General features: G+C 49.8%; 4 protein-coding genes across 5 annotated transcripts; all 4 read right to left on the bottom strand.

The window, feature by feature from the left end:
• Positions 1-2,186: 2,186 nt before the first annotated feature.
• Positions 2,187-3,646, bottom strand: LOC119366651 (protein STAY-GREEN LIKE, chloroplastic-like). Of its 2 annotated transcripts, none has more exons than XM_037632421.1 (3): positions 3,280-3,646; positions 2,694-3,206; positions 2,187-2,585 (listed from the first exon to the last, which is right to left on the bottom strand). In XM_037632421.1, the coding sequence occupies exons 1-3, from the start codon at positions 3,427-3,429 to the stop codon at positions 2,481-2,483; spliced, it is 768 nt and encodes a 255-aa protein (XP_037488318.1). In that variant the 5' UTR covers positions 3,430-3,646; the 3' UTR covers positions 2,187-2,480. The 2 variants fall into 2 exon arrangements, with proteins under 2 accessions (XP_037488318.1, XP_037488319.1); XM_037632422.1 differs by having other exon boundaries at positions 2,694-3,185.
• Positions 3,647-3,920: 274 nt separating this feature from the next.
• On the bottom strand, positions 3,921-7,385 carry LOC119366650 (proteinaceous RNase P 1, chloroplastic/mitochondrial-like). The gene is made up of 6 exons (XM_037632420.1): positions 6,228-7,385; positions 5,569-5,658; positions 5,284-5,465; positions 4,896-5,016; positions 4,700-4,768; positions 3,921-4,597 (listed from the first exon to the last, which is right to left on the bottom strand). Exons 1-6 carry the CDS (start codon positions 7,368-7,370, stop codon positions 4,196-4,198), a joined length of 2,007 nt encoding a protein of 668 aa, XP_037488317.1. The 5' UTR covers positions 7,371-7,385; the 3' UTR covers positions 3,921-4,195.
• Positions 7,386-8,931: 1,546 nt separating this feature from the next.
• LOC119366647 (probable methyltransferase PMT26) lies at positions 8,932-12,567 on the bottom strand. Its single transcript, XM_037632417.1, has 8 exons — positions 11,551-12,567; positions 11,287-11,436; positions 10,841-11,111; positions 10,644-10,754; positions 10,330-10,504; positions 9,960-10,232; positions 9,608-9,802; positions 8,932-9,439 (listed from the first exon to the last, which is right to left on the bottom strand). The coding sequence occupies exons 1-8, from the start codon at positions 12,292-12,294 to the stop codon at positions 9,229-9,231; spliced, it is 2,130 nt and encodes a 709-aa protein (XP_037488314.1). The 5' UTR covers positions 12,295-12,567; the 3' UTR covers positions 8,932-9,228.
• Positions 12,568-12,705: 138 nt separating this feature from the next.
• LOC119366648 (UPF0481 protein At3g47200-like) lies at positions 12,706-14,826 on the bottom strand. Its single transcript, XM_037632418.1, has 4 exons — positions 14,657-14,826; positions 13,927-14,410; positions 13,676-13,838; positions 12,706-13,561 (listed from the first exon to the last, which is right to left on the bottom strand). The coding sequence occupies exons 1-4, from the start codon at positions 14,779-14,781 to the stop codon at positions 12,846-12,848; spliced, it is 1,488 nt and encodes a 495-aa protein (XP_037488315.1). The 5' UTR covers positions 14,782-14,826; the 3' UTR covers positions 12,706-12,845.
• Between the last annotated feature and the right edge of the window lie 1,901 nt (positions 14,827-16,727).

The following is a 16,727-nucleotide window of genomic DNA, read 5'->3' as shown; positions in this document are numbered from 1 at the left end:
CTAAATTCACTTAGGAGCAGTTTTATCCAGAAGTTGTAGCACTATCAAAGCGAATGTTTGGCTTCCATATAGCTCCAGCTTAAAGAATGGGAAATTTGGTGGAAAGGATCTATTTGATTGGTTGAGGAGGGAGAAACGAAGGGGTATCCACTTACCGTGGCAGTGGTGGGTAATTTCCACCCAACTCCAGCTTCTAGAGTTTTTTGGAGCACTCCCTAAAGAGCTTCATAAAAAACTGGGAGTTATACCTCAGATTCTAGTTTTTTTGCGGAGCGGCATATCATGGAGCTACCCCGTTTGGCTTGTGTTTTCTGGAGCCAAGCTGAATTTTTAGGAGCAGAGCAATCCCAAACAGGCTCTATGTGTGGCCGGTACACCTTCTTTCTCTTACTTCTGATACCCCATATACTACCGGAGGGCCGTTTTGGCTCCCTAATGAACAGTAAATTAAAAATAAATAGTAAATAAAATATAAAAATTCTGAATTTTTTCGTAGATGTTTTTGTTAGTGTAACAAGAGTGCTTGCCAAGTTTCATGTGAAACGGATTGACGGTGATTTGTCGGTGAAAAAAAATAAAATTAAGTGTAACATTTGGAGGTAACATTTGTCGTTTGATTTGTTCTTTTTTTTCACGGATCAAAATACTTAAGCTTTCCTCTTAAAAATTTGCAGGTAACGTTTTGGTATGACAATAATCACATATATTTTCTTTCAAATTTTTTTAACATTTGAAAAAAAACATTTTTTTATGGGCAGGAGCATATGCTCCCAAGAGCCGAATTGTATTTCCGCATGCACTACAGTCTTCAAATAAATGTGCAGTAAGTCGGCTTCAAGCTGTCAAAATCACCGCAGCACCAGCCTCAACATGAGCAGCAACACATACGCTTAAATAAAGCACATTTCCTTAGAAGCTCTGCTCACTGTCCAAACTAATCCTAATTTACTCTCAACTGTTCAACCGTGCATCTCAAAATGCAGCCTCCTACCACCCGTCATCAGCGCTAAAAACGGCATTTAGTTTTAACTTTGTGGCAGTAGATCCTCTCAGATAGGACATATGACATCAGACATTTAGAGCATCTCCAATGCCGACCCGCAAACCTTTCGTATACGCCCGGACGGCGCGAAAACCCATCCAACGCGGTCCTGTATCGGTCCGCGCCGCGGTTCAGATGTTATTTCTTCCGCAAACAGAAGACAAACGTGAGGGGACTTTGCGGGAGTCTGGACGCGAAACCTGATGGGTGGATGGAATTTTGGGGGAGAAAGTCTGAACCTTGCAAGCCAAATTATTATAGTTACTATAATATATAGTGCATATATCCTTAAAAATCAAAATCTACAAACTTTAACTAAGTTTATAGAGGAAAATATCTGCATCTAGAGTAACAGATACATATCATCAGATATGTCACAAGACACAATTTTGATTAATATGTCTGGCATTGTAGATACTGATAATTTTCTCAGTAAACCTGATCAAAGTTTGACTCATAAAAAATGTATATGCACAACATTATGGTGGGAAGCATGCAAACCAGTTTGTTTTTAGTTACTTCTGGATCCACTACTCCCTCCGTTCCTAAATATAAGCCATTTTAGCGAATACAACATAGACTACATACGAAGCAAAATAAATGAATCCACACTCTAAAATACGTCTATATACATCCGTGTGTAGTCTATATTGAAATCTCTAAAAGGGCTTATATTTAGAAGTACACTCGCTCTATATTTCTTTACAGAGGGAGCCGCACGGTGCAACTAAATTTCTTTCGAAACAATCCATCCTGGAGAAGATGTGCGGCTACTAACGATTATTCAATTTCGGAGCCCGGGCTCATCTACGAGCGATAATTCAATTCACAGCTACTAGTGCTTGTTCATAACAAAGCTCATCCACTCGCTGTTGTTGCAACCACAAATCAGAGTCTGAGCCGTACGCAACAATATAAGCTGATCAAAGAAACCAACTAGCTTTGTTGCAGCTTAACATTGAGGATTATTACAAGGCAATAGTAGCTCAAACAAGGAAGTTGCAAGACACACTGCTGTGTTTATCCAGTCCTGAAACCCAATTGCAGGAACATATGTTGAGAAATTTGCAGCAAGAGCGGTGCCTTGCTGGTGAGAAAAAGATAGAAAACATATGACGGTACTCGAGTAGCGATCGAAATCAAGTCAGCAAATGTCGTCGGCATTCGATAAACAAGGGGGTCACATGCTTGCTTATAACAAGGTGAACGAATGCACCGATTTGGTTGGCAGTAATGTACATGTCAGGAACTGAAGAATGGTGTCCAGAGTTCCTCTCTTGCCAACAAGGCAATGCAAAGAATGACCAGACAGAGCAAAAGAATGAAATGAAAGCATAATTCTTCCTTTCTCTCTTTCTCACGAGCAATGCAACACATCGCTTGCCCTATCTCTCAAATCTTTCTCAATGTACATGCATATACACCCGGACCGGACCGATCATAGCAGAAACGAGACGAGGGCGTTGAATATGTTCCATGTTCTTCGTCGCTCGGTGATCTCGCTCTGGAGCTCGTCGACGAGCCCCCCATCCAGCAGACTCCTCTGCAACCCCCCAAGCACATCAGAATTGTACAATATATTGATCATCACAACTAGTAGTAGATGCAACTATATATAAGCAAATCATGACAGAGGAGGAGGAAGAAGCACCTTGGTGGCCTCACGCAGGGCGCCCCAGCACTCGATGCGGTTGTACTTCCTGGACGAGGAGTGGAAGTGCACCCAGACGCGGGCGTCCATGAGCTCCGGCCGGGCGGCGAAGAGGGCGGCGTCGCCGTGCACCACGGCCTTGAGCACCAGCGGCAGCTCCTTGGAGAAGACGTAGTAGCGGAACCCGGCGGCCAGCTCCTGCAGCGGGTTGGGCCCGCTCACGTGGCAGTGCAGGTGCAGCGTCATCTCCCCGCCGCCCGGCCCGCCGGTGCAGGTCATCTCCTTCCACTCGGCGAACACGTCGTCGCGCCGCCGCCCCCATTGCCGGAGCTGCTCGCTCGTGATGGTCTCCGACACGGCCAGCGTCAGGTTCGCCGTGAAGTCGCAGTGGCTCAGCGTGTAGGCCCTCGGGAACGCTGATGGGCCGGCGGCGTGCTGCACCGTCAGCTTCGCCGCGTCGAAGGTCGTCGGCGCGCCCAGCACCTTGGCCGCCTGGACACAGACAGGGAGAAGCTGCCACTCTGTTCTCAGGTGAGCTCACGAGACAACACAAGAAGAAGAAGAAGAAGCGAGTTGTTGGAGTTACGAGGGAGGAAGAGAGCAGGTCGGATCTCCGGCTGCCGTCGCAGCAGACGACCAAGAAGCGCCTCCGGCTCCTGCCCCTGCCACCGCCACCGGTAGCCGTGGTGCTGGTGACGGCGGCGGAGAAGCAGAGCGCGGCGCTGCGCGACGCCATTGGGAATCTCGCATCAACAGCAAGCCCCTGCTCGCCGTGGCATCCTGCAGCCGCCACCTCCTGCTGCTGCTCCGGCCGGCCGCCGGATTCGAGCTCCTCCTCCGGTGGCTGAGGTGCCGCGTGCTTGGCACAAGAAGTGAGAGAGAGAGAGAGATGTACGTGGCTGCTGCCTGAGCTGCACGAGAGAGTGAGAGAGAAAGCGGAGAGGTGGATTGGGTGGGCAGCAATCCATGGCTGCCGCTCGCCCCTAGTCATTTCCATGGCTGTGGACGACGCACCGGCGGGCTCCACACCCGGACTCAAACGTGGCGCGCTCCCATTCGCTGCCTTCCACATGCATGGATAACGCAGGACACAACACCCTCACTGACACCAAGGGACCCACCACAACACCCATTCGCTACATCAAGGACACTTCTAACAACAATCATCTAAAAAATGGCTGTAAAAAACAGTAGTTTCTACTGCCAAATAACCAGTGGCACAAGCAGTAAATTACACCATGATGATACTACCAAATTCTTGTGGGAGTACAATGAGTTTACAGGGTAAAAAAAAAACCATCCACATTCACCAATCACCTTGTTACAGCAACCAAAATTTCAATTTTCATTTTCACCTTGCTACATGATCTCAACCTAAAGAGCTGCACCTAGTGGCCCTGTTTCTTCTTAAATCTAAAATAAATAGGCCCAAATCTGGGTGCTATTTTTTTCTACTTCTGGTATATGCTCATGCACCCCCATCACATGAGGTCTAGCAGAGGCTACCAGCCAAGGTCACTTAACCTCGCTTGGGGCGGCGGAGAAGGCGGTCCCTCGGAAGTTTTGATGGTGCCGGAAGCTTGGGGCGGCGGAGAGGCCGGTCTCTCCGAAGTTTTCCTGGTGGCGCGAGCTTGGGGCGGCGGAGAAGGCGGTCTCTCCAAAGTTTTGCTGGCAGCCCGAGCTTGGGGAGGCGGAGAAGGCAGTCTCTCCAAAGTTTTGCTGGCAGCCCGAGCTTGGGGAGGCGGAGAAGGTGGTTTCTCCAAAGTTTTGCTGGCAGCGCGAGCTTGGGGCGGTGGAGAAGGCGGTCCCTCCGAAGTTTTCCTGGTGGCGCAGACCCACTGCCGCGGGCTCTCGATGTCGTCTCCGGTCGTCGTCGGCACGTGCCAGCTCCCGGCTTCGGATTCCTGCATCCAAGGACGATAACATCGCTTGTTTCAGCATGTGTACTCATGAGCTACTGATGCTGACGGAGGGCAATGCGCCTGACTCGGAGTTAGATTAATCACCTGAATGACAATTGAATAAGGAGGCGGCAAGTGGAAAGTAGGACCGCGGCCCGAGTATGTTAGCCTGACCTGCATAGAGTTTGCCAGGGTTCTTTAGATCAACTTTTTCAAAGATATAATTCAGTGCATCCACGACTGATGCATCGACACTGAACCAGGCATAAGATGTGTTGGATTCTGCGGTAAGAAAACAAACCTGGTGCTTCTCTTTCCATCTGGGGAAGAAACTAGTGCCAAGAAGCTGAAACAAGTGGTCCCGCATCTCATCGTTCGTAACAAGCAATGAACGGCAACTAACTGCTGCATACAGCCAATACCTGCAGCAGAAAAGGGGAGAGATTATTTGTAAAGGTGAAAAAGCTAAAGCACAACTCAGGGCTAGAAAAATAAATTCATCAATCGTGGGAGCAGTCATATCCCAAATCTCTGCCTTGAAATTTCTCACGATTATCTATTGGAACTTAGAAAACAGTAAAGAGCACAACGGTTGCTTCATTAGAGCCTAGCCTACTACCAGCTAGCTCAAGTAAGGGACGCAGATAGATAATAATGCATCTGTTAAGCAGCAGGAAACATGGGCTCACCAATCATCATTAGAACCAGGAGGAGTAGAATATAGCGCTCCAGCATTTCGCCAGCTCTCTATGAGCTTCTGATTCTGCGGTGCTTTTGCAGGGCCGCAATTTACCCGGCTCCTATGCAAAACGATCAGTGGCAATTTCTTTGACTTGGTTACTCTCTGTATGCCATTTACAACAGAGTTCACCTACAACAAAATCATAGTTTGTAGCAGGAGCGTTAGCCGTGTTTCTCTGCCTGCATGTCAAGAACAAGTGTATCATATGCCTGCCGGACAGCATTCCTTTTACCTGAGAAAAACTGAAAGCTTTACTGTTGTAAAGGCCGACATTAGCAGCATCAATAACAGCGTCGAATGGTCCATTTCGACGGAGCCAGTCCTGGAGAGACCAGGTTATCAATTAGACAGAGAAGCTTCAGGTGCAGAATATAAGCAGTTAATTAAATAAATCACAAAAAAAAGAACAAACGGTCGTAAAACAATCTTTTTCATCTTGCCAAGTAACTCAACCCAAAGGATTTTGGTTACTATGGGTAAAAACTTAAACCAAGAGGTGAAGTGCGAACAAATAACATGCTGGCAGAAGCGCTAATGATATCACCGCTTCCGTCCACGATCAAACATTTGATGCTGACAAGCTGCATGAAGTTTTATGGAGTAATGACAATGACTGGCATTATAAAAAATTATAGCACTGCACATTATAAAATGTGTTCTAGCCATTCCAAAATTCTTATCAGCCACCATGACAACTGAGAAGATGGGCCTCCGAATCCTTACCAAAATCCATACATGGAGTGTATATATGGAAACAACTATGTATACTCGTACTACGTTAAAAAAATTGTTGGTAATACAGTAGTAGTAGGGTTTTGTGGTAAAGAAAGCAACATTGTGTGTAAGAATTATAGAATCAACTTGTAACTATTTGGGGGTGAGAGAATGAACCTGAAACCGTATGAAATCGTCCCTGACCTCCCGCTTGCACGCGAGTTCGGCGAGGGACTTGGCAAAGGTCTCTGTCTCGGAAGGATCAATGTCTATGCACACGAGCTTCTCGCCGCAGCGCTGGCATTTGCCGTTCTTGTCCATCTCGCTCTGCCCGACGTCCCATTGCCCCTTGCCGAGCCAGCCCTGGCCATGCCAGCCGCCGCCGCCCTTCACCACGCCTTCCCTGACCTTCCTGGCGTCCCACTTCTCCACCCCGGCCTCCGCCGCGGCGTCGGACCGGAACCAGGCCTCGACCACCTGGGCGGTGGCCTCGCACACCTGCCGGACGAGCGTGCGCGTCCTGTGCAGCACCCTGTACACCTGGTCGGCCCTCCCGGTGTCGGCATTGACCCGGAGCAGCGCGGCGAGCTCGGTCTCCTCCGGCACGACCCCGCCGGCGTCCATGTGGGCCTCGACCTCGGCGGCCCCGGCGGCGTCGCGGGCGTCGCAGTAGGCGAAGAGGGCCGGGCCGTAGGAGCGGAGGCGCGGCGGGATGCCGGCGGCGGCCATGCGGCGGACGACGGAGAAGGCCATGGCCGGGTCCCGGACGGCGGCGGCGAGGCGGGCGAGGCTGGTGAGCGTGGCCTCGTTGGGCTCCACGCCCTGCGCCTCCATGGCGGCGAAGATCTCGAAGCCGCGGCGCGCGGCGCCGGCGTCCTCGGCGGCCGCGTTGGAGCAGAGGTAGAGCAGGCAGTTGTAGTGGTGGAGCGCGAGCGGGACGGCGGTGGCCGGGTCGACCGCCGCCGCGTAGAGCTCCAGCGCCGTGGCCAGGTCCGCGTCGCGGGAGCACATGTCGAGCCGGTGCCTGAGCATGCCCTCCGGGGACTCCCGCGCGCGCCGGCGCCGGGCGGCCTTGGTCTCCCCGCCCTCCCCCGTGGGCGTCGGCGGTGGGGCGGGGGAGGGCGGGCCGGGCGCCGACGGAGGAGGGGGGTCGTCGAGGGCCGTGGCGGTGGAGGAGGCGGAGGAGGAGTGGCGGCGCCGGCGGGCGAAGGGGAGGGAGGAGCGGCGCGGGGAGGGGAGGAGGCGGTGCGGCCGGGACCGGGAGTGGAAGAGGAGGGCGGCCGTGGGGCGGAGGGCCCCCGCCGCCGCCGCCAGCCGCATCGCCGGACGATGGTGGATTGGGGAGGACGACTTATCTGAAAAAAAATCAATTCTTTTTGCTTTCAGGTAGGGCAACTGTCTATCCGTCACTTATCTGAACCTTGTTGATTCAAATGAAAAAATTCATAGGATTCACATGTTTTTTTTTGGATGTTATCGATTCATATTTTGGTCTTCTTTTGATTCAAAGGGCCATCATCAGATTTTGGGCTGATTCCATTTCTTGGGAAAAAAACTCTATGTACGTGTTTGATTCATACTCCCTCTGTTCCAAAATACAAAGTTGGGTCATCTATTTTGGAGGAGGGAGTACGATTGTATTTTGTAGGAATTTGTCTTAAGGACCGCATTGCAAATATCTTGTTCAATTTCGTTTAGTTTGTCCTATAATGTCAAATACTCGTTGGTGCGCATGACTCTAGTTTTTCAAACATGTATTCCCACCGTTTGAAAATAAGTGTCCATATTTATTTTCGAACGGAGGGAGTAAAACTCAAAGGGACATGAGACTAATCATATGCTTTCCGTATTTCTATGTTTTAAGAATAATGTGAGTAAAAGATAACCTTAATAAGATGTATTTTCAATATGGTCACAATTGTCTTGTTAAACCCTAAAACCTTATATGGTAATGCACTTACACTAGTAGAAAACGGTCCTTCAGTCCCGGTTTCAGAGGGCCTTTGGTCCTAGTTCTGCAACTGAGACTGGACTAATGCCCATTACTTTTAGTCCCGGTTGGTGCTACCAACTAGGCCTAAAGGCCCTCTGAAACCGGTACTAAAGGCCCTTTGGAACCGGCAGGCGGGGAGAGGTGGGGCGATGCGGCAGGCGGGGGAGCAGAGGAGCCTTCCGGTTCCATTACAGCTGGACTCGGGGGCTGCAGTGGAGGCCGCGGCGAGATTGGGCGGCTCGGGTAGGAAGTGGTGGCAGCTTGGGCGGGAGGGGGAGTGGCCCAAATTATCCTGAGAAGTGGTGCCCGAGGAGTAAAAATGAGAGAGCCTGGCTGCCTTTTGGGGATAACTCGTTAATTTTTTTCCCTCTGACAGTTTAAGGCTATCTCTCAAGTTTACTCTTCTAAAGGTTTTGAAGACATCGGCTAGAGATGCTCTATGTACACGATAACCCCTTGTTTAGGTTGATCGCTCTAAGGGCAACAATAATGATCAATATTAGGGCAAATTCAGAATAAAAAGGACAATTTCTATCTCATGCAGACTGTCTTGTGAACATCCAAAATAAGTTTCAGATTTTTTGAAACATTTAGATCGAAGTTTAAAATATGTGACCGTGGGAGTATGCAATTCACCATAGTTTTTTTCTGGGGCTTATGTCAAGCTTCATACCTTTACTGAAGCTCTTCCTTATTTATTTTTTCATGGTCTGAATCGTTTTAAAACTTTTAGAACACTAATATACGGTTGTATTGCATAACTTTAGTGCATATATATATATATATGTCTTACTATGCTCTAATGATAAAAATCATGCACTGCCGAAGACTGAAAAACAAAAATGTCCCATCTTTGTCAAATGAGTGAACATTTTCAGCAAAACAAAATATAAATACACACATCTCATTGACGAAAAATTTGTGCATCTTATTATCAGCTATGTATGTTAGGCTCAATCTTTGCTGAGCCTACTCGCCCGTAACAACATGAACAATAATCATGCATTACATACATACGTACATCACATTCATTGCCCTTGCCCGCTCCGCTAACATAAGAACAAAATCGGCGGTAACAATATCATCTCAATATGCTATGCTACACTCATCCCTCTACACAAACACAATGTCTATACCAATGGGATGCATGGTTCATCCAGATCCCCCCCTTTTTTTTAGCTTCGATCAACTCGAAGAAGTATTTGGTCGCCACATGGCCTTCTGCACAAACAGAAGGCCTTCATTCTCCTGGGAGTACGACAGCCGGACCTCCCAGTGCAGCGACTTGACGATCGACTCCACCTCGCGTATCGTCTCCATATCGTCCCTCACGATCAGCCTCCCCTCCGGCCTCACTATCCGGTCCACCTCCACAATCACACCCAACAGTTCGCACCTACAGCAGCATCATTCAGCACTTAAGAGTCAAACTTCAACTCTTGTTCTATCCACAACCATCACAACGGCATGTTTTCCATGCATAAATTCAGCAGATTAAACAGCATTTGATCAGTCATGGTGGTTTTCGCGCCATGTCGGTTTTCTCTAGTGAAAAGACCATTACCTCTTCTTAACCTTGGAGAAGAGATGGTTCGCGTGGACAAGATCGTAGCTTCTCGGGTAGGTGCTAAACGACTCGCACCAGTCATGGTAGAGTCCAAACAGCCCGCGCTCGTATATGATTGGGAGCGTGTCGGGCGAATCAATTGGAACTACATTCATGACCCACACCTTCATATTCCGCAAAGCTGCTGCAAACCTAAAACAGCAAGAAGCGGATGACACGGATTAATGTTATGTACTGCAGTATGATGAAATTTTCTGCTTCTGGCCTTGTGAAGAACCATGCAGACTGGGTGGCACCATTTTCATTCTTTTCGATGCTAAAAAAGAGCAATGATGTGAGCCGTTCTTACCCTCCGTATACAGTTTTCATGTCCATAACGTTTCTGACAGCAGACCAGTCAATACCCAGGCCTTCCATATACGAATTGCTTATCACCCGCTTCCAGTGCTCGTAGTCCGCTTGAAAATCTTCAGGAGCAGGCTTTCCATACACTCCAGTCTCAGAGCTTTTCAGCCAGTAAGGTGGCCTTTCCACCCTCAATGGCCATTCCTCTGGCCACCGTAAACCACGCATGGCGGGGTCTCTGGGCAATTTATGCATACAAGACTGCAATGAAACATTCCTGAAGGGTGATAAGAGAATACATGAACTTAAAATTAGGTACAAGGTTTGGTCATCGGCATCAAAAGATATAGCCTGTTGAAAATGAGAACACTTACCAGGCAGCATCAGGATTATCAAACTCTCCACAGAGTGGAGGGTTTGCAGCAGATCTTGCATCATAGCATCGGTTGTCCATTGGTTTTTGGAAAATCGCTGCTCCCACTCGATTTACCCTATCCTTTACTTTATTGACCAGATTCCAGCACATTGACCTTGTTAGAGCAGACATCGCTGACAATGTGCAAATAAAATCGATATTAGATAAGGATTCAACATTTCGTTACATCAGGATTTAACATATAGTTTCTGGACGACAATGGTATATCCACAGTGCAAAAATAATTCAACGGTAATCATCAAATAATTTTACCTTCCCATATCTCGACATCTTCCGGCAGTTTCTGGTATACAGGAGTCGCAGACCACACAAAGTAACCACCAGGCCGTAATAGCCTGTTCAGTTCTAGCAAGAGCTTACCGCCTGCCAGACAACACTGCTAATTTCAGACAACAGCAACATAGAGGAACGATATTATACAAGAAGCTTGTTGCTGTAAAAGAAAGCACCTTCGATATGCCATGGTACCCGACAGCGTGCGCAGTGTACAACATCAAAGACCCCGCCAGGAAATGGGAGTCTTTTGGTACCCATAACCGCTGATATAGCAGGGATTCCTCTCTCGAGGGCAAACTGCACCTGAGCTTCGTGCTCATCTTTCGGTGCGAACGACATCGTAAGCACATCTCTGTCAAATAGATATCCTCCGAAGCTAGCAACTCCACAGCCAACGTCTAAAACTACACGGGTTCGTTTTCCCCATGCCACATCTTTCTTTGCCTGCGTAGTAGCATCAGACATGTCAAACAGAGAACCTCAGTTTCAACCTACTCAACGAATCATTTGCATTATCTGACCATAGCATGCCTAGAACAATATTTTCACAACGCAAAGGCTCTGAACTGATCAACTTGAGAATGATATTCTAACGAATGGTGGCATGTCTGAGTGTTACCTCCTGAATGAAATCAATGTAATGCAGAGCACCACGCTTGAACTGGGTTCCGCCTCCCGGAAAGACGAGGTGCTCCCCGGAGACATTCACCCAGTTCTGGTGCCCCTTGTACTCCACCAGCTTGGTATGAGGAACATTGCTATACCATATCTGAACCAAAAAAAACCTCTGTCAGTCAGGTAAACAAACCAAAACATGTCTGAAGATAACTGAAATCATGCACCAAAGACAGAGAATTCAGTTCAGTGTCCAGCTAGAAAGAACCTGGTCTCTGCTCTCCGGCCACCTTATCGGGCTCCGGTAGCCCGGCGGCAGCGGCACGAGGCAGGTCGGGGCCTCCTCGGGGCAATGCCGCTCCCGGTGCTCGTAGTGCTTGTCGCTCCGGAGCTTCCTGATGGCCTCGAGGTTGTCCAGGCACGGGATGTAGTCGGCTCCGGCCTCGACGTCGCAGAGCTTCCAGCCGTGGCTCCCCGCCGGGACGCTGGAAGACGCGTTGGCTCGCTCGTTGGTCTCCGTGTTGGACTCCGCCGCCTGGGTGCGCCACCGGCCCGGCTCCGCCGCCGTCTGGTTGAGGAGCTCGGCGTCCTTGGCGTCCGGGAACACCTCGGGCTCCTCCTTCTTTGTCTTGGGCTTCTCTTCGGGCTTCTCCTCCGGCTTCTCTGCCGTGCTTTGTTTTTCATCGGCCCCCTTTGCTTTCTCCGTGGAATCGGGCGGATGCCGGTCGGCCGCGGGAGGCTCCTGGTCGTCGGCGGCGGCGTCTTCTTCTCTGGCGGCGGCGGGGGGCGGGTTTCCGTCGGCCGGAGCGGCGGCGCGGCGCCACAAGGGGGCCTGGAACGGGGAGAAGTCGGCCGGGGTGACGAGCGCAGAGGAGGCCGTCCAGACGGCGACGAGGCAGAGCCCGACGAAGGCGGCGACGGCGGGGGCGGAGCAGCAGGAGGATGAGGAGGCGGCGGCGTGCTGCTGCTGATGCTGCCGCCGGACGTCGAGGCGCGTGTGCCCGAGCGCCATTGGCCGGCTCCTTATCGCATCCGGAGCGCAATCCGGAGGAGGAGGAAGATCTGGAGTGGATGGATCCAGGCGGGGTCGGAAGAAGATAATCGGGCGGAAGGAAAGAGGATGGATTTGGGGCACGAGGAGGAGGAGGAGGAGGAATCGGCGAGGAATCGGGGAGGGAAGCGCGGCGACGGAAAGGGGGAAGAAAAATCCAGCCTTTCCGCTGCTGGCGACGGAATGGATCCAGATTTCCTCGGGTCCGGACGCCACCGCCGCCGGCTGTCCGGCACCCACCGCTCCCGCAGCACTCGCCCGTAGAAACCGTGCCCAATGACAAAAATAAATACTACTGTAAATATAAAAATAGAGTAAAAACATCACACATCCTAAAAACAATTTTTTTTGACAGAAAACACATCCTAGAAACATCATAACAATGTGCATCGATATATTTTGAGGACCGAATAAGCACCGTGCGAGAGTAAATAACACAAGGGATACCACTTGGATTTCTTCCACTTCAACTTGCTGGGAAACAATGCGACAAGACAAAAGCATCTCTCCGATTAATCCATTTTGGGTTTGGCCTTTTTGGGATCATAGTCTAGGACTGCATACACGGACTGCACGATGTCTCCGACCAGGAGCAGGACGGCGGTAAGAAGGGCAAGGGCCGTCCAGGGGCTCTTGAAGTACTTGCTCCTAAGGCGTGCCCACCACTCGTACATGTTGACACGCGCACGGTGATTGGTGTAGTGGTGCACCAGGTCATCATGCACGCGGCACAATTGACTCTTCTGGTTCTCGTACACATCCTTGGTGAGGCCGTTGAAGAGCCTCACCACGGCAGCGTTGTCGTCGGCAAGGTCATGCTCCAGGATCATCTTCTTCACCAGCAGGCGCACGTCGTCGGTGGAATCCACGAGGTCCTTTACGAACAACACGTACGCCGTCACGTCGTTTTTGGTGCCCACGTGCATCGCCTCGAACACCATCATGTTGTGGAACTTGTAGGCGGTCGAGTCGTCTATAAGTACCTTGGGCATGTAGAGCGTCCAGTTATCCAGGTTAATGTCGTCAAGACAGCTCGTGTTGCTGGGCACGAACTGAATGCCTGCCTCAGACAACTTCCACGCCGACCGTGGCACCACTCTCTGCGGATGCATAGTTGTTTGGGGAAGACGCGATGCCCCGGTCTCTGTCTCCACACCCCTGTCCCTATGAATATTATGTTGGCGGGCCTTGAAGCATGAATGCATCCAGCTTTTTATCTTGAGGAGGCCTAAGTTATGAGATTTTGTGTTGTAAACTTCATGAGTGGGGAAAAAAGTATAGTATAACTATATTATCAGGAAACAAGACTTCTAATGCATATCATTCTTCTCAAAACCAGAACCTTGTGGGTGGCATTGCCCTTGTTTGTCGCCCCTTGTCTTCATCCCTGCCTTGAGCCAGCTCGTCCGGTAGATGTCAAGCGGGTGGAGTCCTAGGTTGAGCCCTTCCGGGACATCTTCTCTTTCCAGGAACTTAAGCACCATGAAATTTATCGAAGCCGTGCTCTACATGCATGTACACCCATTTATTGTCGTGTTTATCTTTTTGGAGGAAAGATAACATATTGATATCAAGTAGCAGTCAGTAACATACCGGTGGTTTGCCCTCCTCGGCTGCAACGATCTTCTGGAGCAACATCAGTGGGAGTTGGTTCTCGATCATGAGCATGTCGCGTTGGACGAATGGCTTGATGTGCTGAATTCCGTGCTTGCTGAAGACGGGGTCACCGTGCTTGTCGGCCACGGCCATGAAAATGGATCCATTTTCCTGATACATGGCGGCAACTGTCCTCATCACCTCTAGCAGGAAGCAGCCGTCCGTGATCATCATTTCTAGGAACTTGCCCCTGTTCTCCTTGCCCTGCCACTCTTGGCCTAGGTCCATGTAGGCATCCTGCAGGTCGTCGGCCACCTCTTCCACGACGGCGATGAGCTCGGCAAGGGTTGTCTTGCAGTTGGGCCGGTGAAGGAGGCGACGGACGGCCCTCAGCTTGTGCTCCTCCATGGGTTTCAGGTCCTTGTCGCCATGGTGGAATGGGCCAAGGGACACCGTCTGTGGCTTGTATACGCAGCTCGCCCTGCCATTTGCATTACTTCTTTAATAAAGGACCATCTATTGATAACAACATGACATTTACTATAATATACATGAGCACTGCAACAACAACGCTATATCAAGAACTAGTTAAGAAACAAAACAAAGGAAGCACACACACCCAAGTTGTTGAAAGAAAGAAAAACCAAAAACAAGAAGAAATTAAATTAATGGCGCAAGAATGTAGGTCAAATTAAGCGATCAACACCACCAAAGCATCTCTCCATACCCTCCAATAATGGCCATCTTAAAGCGCGATGGGACACGGAAAACGCAGTGCTTCAACCATCTCTCCACTTTAGCCGGTTGCTCAGCGTCGTCGAGCTTCTTCTCCATGTCCACCGCCCACGACATCCTGGAACCAAGTGTAGTACTAGCTAGCTACCTTGCTTACCTACCTTAATAGCTACACACACTAATGTGTGCCTCTAAATTAGCTCTTTGTATGCATGAGCATATATATAGAGGAAGAACGGCGAGATCGACTTTCTTATCCACATTCCTTTCTTGTTGTATTATCACGTGATTATTGCAGCATTTGGTTAAAGCGACATGGTATGATGAATGTATGATTAAAGGACGGTGTTACTTGCCTTGTCCCCTAGGTTAGGCACAAAGAAAGATGCGAATGTACTTAATTAAACTACCAATGAGGATATGCCTAACTTGATTTAGTAGTAGAGTTAATGCACACTACCAACTTCTTTACCAAAAGGAAATAGTAGGATGCTGCATGGCTGAGCCAAACTAAGACTACGTACCATTGTGCTTAACTTCATGTGGGGAAAGAGTTGCTAATGCACTTTTACACATAACAATGATTTATTTTTTAGAAAAAGGATGATTTCTGGATCTGGGATTTCTCCCGGGAACAGACCACAAAGGAGGGGAGGAAGACAATGCCAATCTAACGCCCCCCATTGAGAAAAATGGCACCCACAGGCATCGCCGTCGACTGAGTTTTCATCCGGCAGTGCCTCCTCACCTCGCATCCGGAGCATGCCAGCCACCAGGCCTGGCTGGAGCAGAGCTATGGGTGGGCCAAAGGCCATGGCAACACGAGGTCATAGCGCGGGCGCATGCGGATCCGGCCGGAAGGCCGGTGTAGGGAGGTGCCGCCAATGGATATGGACACCGGGTCGGGCCAGCAAGACGGGATGGAGGGCGCACACGTGACAGCAGGGGCCACCTTGCACACCTGCACCGGTCGAGCACAACTCAGAGCGCACCAGGGTAGGGGTTGCCCGCAACTGGGCACGGGCCAGCAAGGCAGGAGTGTAGGGCACGCGCGCCGCGCACACGGGAGCACGACGCCGTCCGCCGAGCAGGGACATCGGAGCAGTAAGAGGGAGGGGATCATGGCCAACGTGAAGGCCTTCGCCGCGGAAGGGAGCACGCCCCGCCGTCGCCAGCAGGCTTTGCCCAACGACATGAGCCGGCGACGTTGAGGGGGTGGCCTAAGAAGGGGTTGCGGCGGCGGCTTCTAGGGTTGCCGCTCGAGCCGCCACAAATGACATGTCAAGGGCCGCAACAACAAAAAATATTATGTTTGGCGAGAATGCTAAATGAACGTTATTAGGTAAATTACTATATCCAACACCTTTCCTTAAGCGTGTTCTGGGTGGTCTTGGCCTCCTCAATGACAAGCATACAAATGCTAGCTACCATACTCGTGTTGATCTGCCTGGTATAATTGTATACTTGTCACCATTGTCCCTGTACTGAAAAGGCACCCTTCACAAGCAGTGGCGTAGCTAGGATTTCTGGTCAGGGTGGTCCAATTGATATATATAATATTTACATGAAAACAATATAACATGCAAATATATTTACCAGAGGCAGAGCTATGTGTGTGAAGATTGGGGGAGAGGGGGGGGGGGGCAATGCCCCCCAATTTACCTGGCTGAGCCATAGACTTACCTGGCTGAGCCATAGACGGCGTCGAGGTCAAGAGCAGCAGCAGCGACACGTGCCCTCGATGTAGTCATCATCTGCAGAAATTAGCAATTCTGAAAAAAAAATCTTATTTGATGCTTGCATGCACATGGAAAAAAGCTATAATATATATATGTGCACCAATTATTATTCTAGGGAAATTAATTAAGGTTCATCAAAAGAATGTTGAGCAAGTTTAATGAGCACGAGTGCTAAGCTACTAGTTTTTTTTTTGAGGCAGCCCAGGTTTTGAAGGCCAAAACCAGCTGAGTACTAATAGAAACTAGGTAGAATTTTTTGTTAGGGTGGTCCAATTGATATATATACAATATTTACATGAAAAAATATAACATGCAAATATATTT

Source organism: Triticum dicoccoides, chromosome 2B (genome assembly GCF_002162155.2).
Source record: "Triticum dicoccoides isolate Atlit2015 ecotype Zavitan chromosome 2B, WEW_v2.0, whole genome shotgun sequence".
NCBI lineage: Eukaryota > Viridiplantae > Streptophyta > Magnoliopsida > Poales > Poaceae > Triticum > Triticum dicoccoides.
Note: the sequence above shows the minus strand (reverse complement) of the source record. Positions and strands in the feature narration are given on the sequence as shown.